The sequence below is a fragment of the Magallana gigas genome, chromosome 4 (assembly GCF_963853765.1).
Source record: "Magallana gigas chromosome 4, xbMagGiga1.1, whole genome shotgun sequence".
NCBI lineage: Eukaryota > Metazoa > Mollusca > Bivalvia > Ostreida > Ostreidae > Magallana > Magallana gigas.
Window position 1 is genome coordinate 11,986,637 of NC_088856.1, and position 9,900 is coordinate 11,996,536.

Here is a 9,900-nt window from a genome sequence, read left to right on the forward strand (position 1 = left end):
GGAATGCAGAAACATTTTCTATACCGAGAAGGACGTTTGAATATCCGTAACGCATGAAAAGTCATCTCCAAATATAGTCAAGAGGCCGACAGAATAAACATCGCGGTCAATGAATCCTTGAACTTTACATATATTTACCACTGTGTGCATGATGTCAATTGGACCATGCTGATATAGAAAGAGCTACGTTTTAAAGACCATTGAAATGACCACCATATTTAAATTCCATTTTAATTAAGCCTTATCTTAAGAAACTTTTTTTGTTTTTGTATTCTTTGTCAAGTCGAAGCATAGGCCAGTTTATATACCTGTTATCAATAATGAACATGTCCAGTATATTTAGTTCATGTCCAATTTTAAGACGGAGGTTGTATAACAGCTTCCGAATATTGTGATTGTCTTGCCCGTTACGTCAAATAATGAGGAGTTTTCAAGCACCAGTTACCGGTGGACAAAAAAATGAATAATTATGAGATTCAATAAGCAATGAGTGGTTCTTTGTCTCTATCGTATATCTCTCGTGCTTTATCAATTAATCACCCGTGGAGACTTCTCCCAATAAAGTATCTTTCTATATAGCCACACCCCGTATATATTGATTCTTGTGCATATTCAACAACCACTGCAATTTTGTGATTATCTGTGAAATAGAATAATATAAACATAATTTTCCCTAAGTACTGCCAACTGATCGTAGTAATGCATGTTTTTGTTTACTTAACTGTTAAGGTAACTTCTGTTTTGACTATAATCAGTAAAGTGATTTGGCAAGCATACTAGACCTACTATAAAGAAAATGAAAGCTATAGACATAAACAAATAATTTTTTTTCAAAGTGGGTTGATATGGTCGATATTCACGCACAATGAAAAAACTGTGCAGGTGCAGTTGAATTTGTTAAGACTCTCAAATATAATAGATAATTGTTTTAACCTAGTTTAGCTTAATTTGACACTGAAAAAAGAACCCATGTTATTTCTTACTATACTGATTGGCGATTTCGCAATGAAAAGGCTTGTCGATAAGATCGTATAGTTTTTAGTTTAAGTAATTTACACATGAATGAGAACAGTTCAAGAGTTTATTCAGATTTGTATAACAAAATTTTACACGTTTTGCATGCATCAACTAGCCGACAACCATATTTCTAATTTTAAAAAAAAATATTTTGTCTACATCATGAATATTTACTCTTCAAAGGAAGGACAAATTATCAAATTTATTGAAAACAATAGCTTACCTATAGGGCTTTTATAAGCTTGTCAGTATATCAAATGCAAGGTGTTTAATTTTATCTGTCCCAATTTTAAACTTGCATAAAAATTTGTAAGATTAATTTATCCAGAAGTGGTTTTAACATGTTCATAAAACAAAATGCTAAAAAATTTTCTTTATAGTTTTTCTGACACTCTTGACACAATACTAGTTTGATATACATGTATTTTGAAAACTTATGCAACAAAGTGCCTATTTTTTAGTTGATATTGCTTTAACGGCTGTACATGTAGCTATCTTACTTTATACATTAATTTTGTACAGGTACAGGAATTGAAAGTAACTTATTTGGCTTGAATGTGAGAATTGGATTTATTTTTAGAAACCTGCAGATATATGTTTATAAAATTGATATAATGTTTGGGAAGGAAATATACGGGTGCATTCTTGAAGTAATTATTACTAATCATTAATTGTAAATTGTACTGTGTCTTTGGTAGTCACCCCGCCATTTCCAATGTTTCTAGACTATATAAAACAGTGTTCACAAAAAATATATACATTTGATATGATTAAAACGAAATCAGTTAACAACGAAGAATGTGCTCTTAAATACTGTACAAAAACATCGCTATATTTTGCTTTGTGATTTTTTTTCTTTTTGTAAGATTACTAACAAAGAATAAGAAAAAGGTCAAAATAAAGAGGCGAACACACGTGCCGCTACAACTACAAATATATGAACATAGCTACATATTTTATATATAGACATTTTTTTGCAATTTAATTCTAAAAATATTTTTGTAAGACTTAGTCTTAATAAGCACGTAGAAACGCCCCTCCCCATTTTCTAAAAAGGCTGACATTTTAAAAAATAAATACATAATAAAAATAATGAAAATGATTTTTAAAGATCAAGTCCTGGTCCGCTTTTGTGGAACAGTGTTAAAAATCATAAGAAGATTTTTAACAGATATATCAATTTATATATATATATATATATTAAAACCTGTGCCTCCCTCCCCGCAAAGAAAGGAGGTAAAACCTCTGCCTCCCTTTCCAAAGATTAGGATTAGTGTCCTTTTTTCATTTGCTTGTGAAGATGCTAGGGTACGTAGGTCTTCTCCCCATAAGACCAAACTAAAGGCTTCCTTTTAGCATAAAAAGGACAAAAAGATATGCCCCTAAGAACATACAGATGAGTTGACATTTATTCTGCGCAGTTGTTACTCACAACAACTCTTTGGTCAACCATAACACACGGGACTCATGGGCAACATCACTCACCTGTACAACTATGTATCTTTAGCCAATGTTATGGTTTCCATAGATAAGCCCACTTGGAATCTATCAAACTATTTTTGAATTAAACCAATTCAATTTAAAAAGACAACATTTTTGCAATTAGTAATAACGTTATATATGTTATTTATTTGACAAAAAGCATATTACTAGGATATAACATGGAAATAAACAAATTATTTCTATACCAGTTAACATATACAAGAAATATTTCTATGAAGAACATAGATGCATTTTACAAGGCGCAAATACAGATTAAACATTGTTCTTTTCATAATAAACAAAAGATCAACTGTAATGACATGTGAAGATAACAACTTAAAATGCCTTTATTTACAACAATTCAATTTACGTTTTATATCTCATCCAGACACTCATTTAAGTTTATCCCATTTGTTAAATTTATGTACAGTAGAACTTTAAACAAACATGGGGACTAATAAATGTTATTCAATTTTTGAATTGTAATTTTAGCAAGCGATCGTAAAGGGTAGGATTAAAAGTTAAATAAGTCATAGGACGCTTTCAATGTTGTTTTATGTTAACATGCAAGCATTTCTAATTAGATAAAATATAACAAATCTGCTAATCTGTTTAATTTTCTCTATTTATTGCCAGAAAATACTTTCGCTATGAGTTTCCTTTTAAAACTATGTATGTACTAAACAACAAATACCTATTTGGGCCAAACATTTTTAATTATACCTCTTACATAAAATCGTGAACAATTTTGTTGACATGCAGGATAGATACGTCAACTTGATATAAACTATAAAAATCCTTTAGATTCACTTAGATTCATCAACTCCTCTAACCATTTCAATAACTCTAATCGGTTTGTTGACCTAAAGCTTTGCATATAGAATTACAATCTGTTTTTAAGACACAAATTGTAGGGACTAGGTATGTGGACCCCTTTGTATATTCCCTCGAGGGATACTAAGGGTTTCCCTGGTTCGTTGCCGATATCGTATTTCTGTACAACGCTTGTTATGATAAGAAACATCTCTATCATGGCAAGACTTTGGCCCAGACATGTTCTTGGTCCTGAGAATGTGACAAAAATAAAACATTTACTTATAATCTAACATTTGTTACAAAAATAGAATTGATTTTTATAGTTTAACTAAAGTTTTACTAAAAAAATATCACAAACAATTTTAAGTTTTACCTATAAAGAAAGAGGTGTAGACTTTTTCATATCCGAAAAGTTGACCTTCATCATTAATAAATCGTCCAGGGTTGAATTTTTCTGGTTCTGTGTGAATAGAAGGATCCCAGTTTATTGTAGACAACCCCGGGATTAACCACGCGTCCTTTGGAAGCGTGTACCCATTGACCTCTATATCAGCTGACAGAACGTGAGCAGGTGCACCAGAGCTCACAGAAGCCATGCGGAGTACTTCGTAGATGACTGCTTGACAGTATGGAAGAGATGGTCGGTCTTCCATGGTTGGAAGGCGATTTTTGCCAATGATGTTGTCAATTTCCTTTTGCATATTTGAGACGACATCGGGATGATGCACGAGGTAAAGGAAGGACCACGCCAGTGCATGTGTGACAGGAATCCCCCCGAACAGAAAACCAAATCCAAACAAAATCATGTCACGGTCTGGTGAAAATAAAACAGATTTACTCAGTAATCAAGTTTAATTATATTTATGATTTGATTTCAAGATATATGATTCATATGATAAATCGTTGTAGGGGGCTCAAGTTTGCAAGTTTTGAACGCTTACTGTCTCCAAATGTAAACATTCATATAAAGTTTTAAAAAAATGTTTTGTATCTTATTATAAAACATGTTTACATCAAATTATGCAATTGAGTTATCTCCCTTTTAACATATGAATTCTGAATGTGTTCATATTTCTAATTTAACCTCCAAATCATGATTAAATTAGCATTAAATCCAGCTGTCTGCTTCTCGTTTGATCTGCAGATACGCGCCTGGCAATCCCTCGCGATATTCTAACGATGATCTCGTATATACGCGTTTCTGAAATGCGAGATAAATATGTTCACGTACAAGATAGTTATGCCAACCTGCAACATGACTATATTGATATGCAAGAAAATAGCAATCAGATCAATATTATTTAATTTTTTTAAAAACATATCAAACATCGCCCACATGTGACTTCCAACATGCTAGGTGCTACTTATTTATGTTGACAACGGAGATGAATATAACACGCAACTTATTTTGTCCAAATGTAACTTAGTGAAGTTGACAAGCTAAATAAATATGTTAACATGTAACTTAGTCAACATGAATGAGTTGCATGTTGGCATAACTTAGATTCGTGTCAACATAAATAAATTGTATTTCGACATAAATAGGTTGCATGTAGACATAAATAAGTTGTATGTTGACATAAATAATTTGCATTTAAAAAAAACTAAGTTGAATGTAGACATGTTTATCCATCGATATAGATATGTTGCATGTCAATATGAATAAGTGGCATGTAGGATATTGGAAGTCACATGTTGGCGGTGTTTGATATTTTTTTGAGATTATAAATAATTCTTGTCTGATTGAAATTTTCTTGCATGTCAACATAATTATGTTGCATGTTGACGTATCTATCCTGCATGTCAACATATGAATCTATATTAATCCTGCATGTCATTATATTTGAGATAATAATTAACAAGCACACTGGGGCCAAAATATGCCACCATGCTTGCAGGTTGATTAATCTATCAAGTTTTATCGAACATGTAGTGCTATTTATTGTGTGTAGGATGTAGAACATAGAAATACATGTGAGATTTAGGGCTCGTTTCATGATAAGTCGTAACTTTACTATTGTCCGAGGGCAATTTGGGCGTATGCTGCATTTCACAGAACGGCGGAAGAATAGACGTATATAAGGGTTTGGCTATTGCATTAATCTTTGACAACGCAGCAGTCTTGAGGTTTCCAAATTGTTCATACCTGTGAATCCTTCCATGTCCTCACCAGCTTGCGTCATCCTTTCTTGTTCTTGCATGAAGCTGTAGATGAAGTCAGTAGCATCTGCATCGTGTGTCTTTTCCTTGTGTTTATCCGCAGACTCTTTTACTACCTTTTTGATTTCATCAACGAGATAGCGTAAGCGTTTAGCTTTGAATAGGTCTCCTGGCAAATACTTCAGCCACTCAAAAAATGAAAGCACCCCTGAATCGGACACAGCATACCCTGCTTCTTCTACCAAACCAGCAAGGCGACTCAGTGTTTCATCTCCATGCTCAAATTTTTCCCCAAAAAGTAAGGAAAAGATAATGTTACAGTGATTTGTATTAATTACTTTTTTCATTTCAATAGGCTGACCATTGGCAAGCTCCACATCTTTTAGAAAATCTACAACTACATCCGCTACATGTGACTCCTGGTTGGCGCTTCCTGAATCAATTTTTCTGAGGGTATCAATGACGAATTTCCTTTGTTTTTTCCAAACCTGCCCGAACGCACCAAGGATACCTAAAATTTTAAGAAACAAGTGTTTGTTGTCAGAAATTTTGAGAGAATCTAATTGGATACATACTGTGAAAATGCTCAATGGTGGAAAAATTGCATATTACATTTTTAGGGTGGTGGTATTTGTATTTAGAACATCAAAAGTACGAAATAGAATAGAAAATCTGTAAATATATTTGGTCAAAAGAATAAACAACAGGGTTTTTCAGTTTTTTCTTAAGTAAACGAAGAGACATGCGGTAAAAACATTAAAAACTTCGGGGAACTAACTTATGATACTTGAACAAATGTGAGGAAATTAGATGTCAAGTGATATAGTGCCAATTTCAATCGTGTCGTGAAAAGCCCACAAGACTCAGGGTAATAAAAAGATTGGATATTTCTATTAACTCTGCGTGTGTATTTTTCAACGTCTTGTTTTCAACGTTACCGTGCGCCGTGGCAACGAAACATGTTTTTTTTAAATCGGGTATCAAAAATACCTTTTCATCAAATGGAATAAAACTTAGTATATTAATGAAATAAATTAATTTGTTAATTATGACTACATGTATTATGAAAAATATATGATAGACAGCCATATTGTCTTCGTATTGTTTGATTGACCCTCGTATAATTACGAAACCCAACTGTTTTCGAATCATTATACCAAAGTTACGACTGCATTAAAACAGTACCGAGCTCTGCGAGATGCGGGCGAGGCCCTGCTCGCGAAGCGAGGCTTAATTGTTACACGTGTATATACTAGTAGAAGAAAATCAGTGAAAACTGAGAGATGAATCAGAGGCATTCAGAGTAAAAGAAAAAATTCATCCAGCCCTGGGCGCCGCCATACTGACCGCAGTTTTGTTTCGAAAAAGTTCGCTCGATCATCAAAAGACTTGCGCTTATCGATGTTTATTGCCCCTTATGTCAATTAAAAACTTTGCAAGGTTTCATTTTAAGTAATTCAAATTCAATTATATAACTATGCAAAGCAGATAAATATCAACAATGCTTCAATCAAGAAATAAGACTAGTTTTACGTATGTCTTTTTTTATTTTTTGGTGGAAAATGAAAACATTAACTCGAAGGTACCGGTCGATCTGACAATAAATGAAGTAGCAATATTTCCGATAAAACATGTTTTACGTGGTAATGTTAGACTGAGCATGCGCCGTTTAGTTTAACTTTAATTTATGATTTGAAAAAGACAACGAATTCTCTCTTGTACAAAAATCGAACAATAATGTCTCTGTTTTAAACAAACAACCCGCGCTCGGCCCAACGGAAACACCGTTTAAATGTTAGTTTTGTTTTGCTTTCTGGCAACAAAATTGAATTCTTGAATTGAGCGAAACTGGTGCTTGATTGCAAAAACAATGCATTAACCTTTAACGGTTAAAATTAAAACACAATATTCTTAAAAAGAAAACATACATGTACCTGAACATTCAAAATATTCTTTAAATCCGAAAACAAAAGGATGCTCATAAGTATTTTCGCCATTTTTTTCTAGCACTTCTGTAAGCGTTTTATGGCCGCAGACGACAATCATTGTTTGGCCAAATGTTACCAGGGTAATAAGGTCGCCATGTTTACGCCACAACTCTCTGAAACAGACCGGATAGTTTAATTTACACAAATCAAAACATACCAGTATGGTAAGCACAATAAAGGGGGTACCACTAATAAACGGATTTAATTTTTAATGTATCATATAGATAGGAAATATAATCGGCTATGAAATACGTCGGATTGTTTAGTATCATTGAATATCAAACACATTTTTGCTTACAAATAAGTTGGAATCGTTGGTTTGAAATCATAATTCCCCACCAAAAAGGATCCGGGTTCTCGCGGAGGAAGAATTTTGGCACTGTTGTTCTTGGACATTTCTAAATAAACCATACAACTGTTGAGAATCACTTTTGTAAACAGTCGTCCATTCCACAAGTATATTTAAGCGTACAATTGTTTGAGAAAGAAATACAATTAAATGTTTTAATATAGAAATGTCTTTAAGAGGAAATTTCTTCTTTCTGTTAATCTTTCAGATTATAATATTCTTATTAAAATATATAACAGATTCATTGGATGAACATTGAAAAAATTTGTATGAATTCACACCCACCACAAAATTAATGCCGCCATTTTTTTTTAACAAACACAAGGCAAGAAAAATAATGTATTTCTCCAGTGTGATTGAGCTGCATAGCTCACTTGTAAAAAGAGTGACAAATTGACCCCCCCCCCCCCCCCCTTCAAAAAAGGCTTTCCATGTTGTCAACAGTATTTCATATTCATATAAATGATTCTAAAACGAATTAATACAATATCGATCCAAGCGTTGTTAGATAAAATGGAATTAAAAGATACGTTTACTTTTGAGATTTGTAAATGACGAGTGTTCTTGTAAAACTTAAACTGAATTAATTTAACACCACCTGTAGAGATAAGCAGCAAAGAGGAATCTTTACCCAAGCTATTTATATGACCGAATACCGCAAGCATTAACATGGAATTGTGTTAGATGACCAAATAGAAATAACGAGGGGACGTAAGCAAATTAAATGTCTCATTATTTCAATATAAAGAATGCTTTTAAATATATTTAAAGTGAAAGACTATTTTTCTTAAATTGTATCTTTAAACGATTTGTTTAACGACAAAAAAATAATAATTAGACAAAAAATATATAAATACCTTCAAATTAATAAACTGGTCATCATAATATATATGTTTTACCTATTATATTGATTGTTCAGCATAGAGTATCGTATTTTTTAACGAAAAAATACCTACTGTTCTGTATGGCGCCCCCTGTGGTTGTGACGGGAAGGCTTATCCGGTGGCTTACGGATGCTCGTCAGTTGTTTTTTTTTTTGTGATGTAATTTTAAGGATGGAGAGGTTGTAAAAGTCAGTGTTACATGTATACATGCAATTATACAGCACATAGTTCAATATTGAGTCAACTTTATGCATCGTAGTGTTAACAAACGACCGACTTGTGCAGAAATGACTAGTTTTAACCTTGGCGTATCTATACTCGAAAAAAGTGTTTTTAATTTTTTTCAAAAACAGATATATACATGTAGTGATTTGATGGACGATGATTAAAGTAATAAGAATGTGAAAATTCACTCGGTAAAAATCGACAAAAATTTTCATCTCTGTGTAACTGTTGACCATTATCTAAATAAAATTAAATCTATACTGCCTGAGGATGATTCCATAGTTTCTGACCTAATAGCTTTTTTCATAGGAGAGGGTTCTTTTCTGACGCTATTTTGCTGCTGTGCTGTTAATGATACATTAAAAATATGCTTGCCTTTAGAAAGTACTTTAGCTAACCATTATTCCTGCCTTGTTTTTTCTCATTTAAAAATAGCTTTAGCTTCAGCTAGGTCTGTAGCTCCTGTTCTGAATAAAATTCGGATGGACGACCTGGGAGCTACAGTTCCGTACTTGTAGTTGTAGCTCCCAGGTCGTCCATCCCAATGTTTTTCAGACCAGGAGCTACAGACTTACAGCTAATTTAAAAAAAAAAAAGAAGAAAGAATAGAAACAAGACTTTTAAATTTCGCCGTAAACATGCACTGTGTATAAAAGCTTTAAAAAAAAAAACCCAAAAAACCCCGCATTTTTAAAATTGTTAAAATGAACGTTAATTTTCGGACCAATGAAACAAACCTTGAAATGTTCTAAAAGTTTATTAGTGCGTTAAATTTTTGTTAGATCACTGCTCTCTGAAATAATATTTATTTAAATTTTGGAATTGTGTTTTGACTGTGCATCAAATATTTTGATGGAGTCACATGATGTAGCTTGACAAAATATGTACAAACCACAAACTCTGGACTTTGTTTTCAGAAAGAAGAAAGTAAGACCGAGTGTGTATCGTCATTGAGAACGAAAAGAAGACAAACAAAGAT

General features: G+C 32.9%; 1 protein-coding gene across 3 annotated transcripts; it reads right to left on the minus strand.

Moving 5' to 3' along the window:
- Nucleotides 1-3,273: 3,273 nt before the first annotated feature.
- Nucleotides 3,274-8,867, minus strand: LOC105336572 (cytochrome P450 2J6). Of its 3 annotated transcripts, none has more exons than XM_011440932.4 (6): nucleotides 8,769-8,867; nucleotides 7,762-7,861; nucleotides 7,410-7,576; nucleotides 5,462-5,986; nucleotides 3,689-4,129; nucleotides 3,274-3,564 (listed from the first exon to the last, which is right to left on the minus strand). In XM_011440932.4, exons 2-6 carry the CDS (start codon nucleotides 7,857-7,859, stop codon nucleotides 3,383-3,385), a joined length of 1,413 nt encoding a protein of 470 aa, XP_011439234.3. In that variant the 5' UTR covers nucleotides 7,860-7,861; nucleotides 8,769-8,867; the 3' UTR covers nucleotides 3,274-3,382. The 3 variants fall into 3 exon arrangements, with proteins under 3 accessions (XP_011439234.3, XP_034306016.2, XP_011439236.3); XM_034450125.2 differs by having other exon boundaries at nucleotides 8,712-8,790; XM_011440934.4 differs by lacking the exon at nucleotides 8,769-8,867 and adding an exon at nucleotides 8,670-8,703.
- Between the last annotated feature and the right edge of the window lie 1,033 nt (nucleotides 8,868-9,900).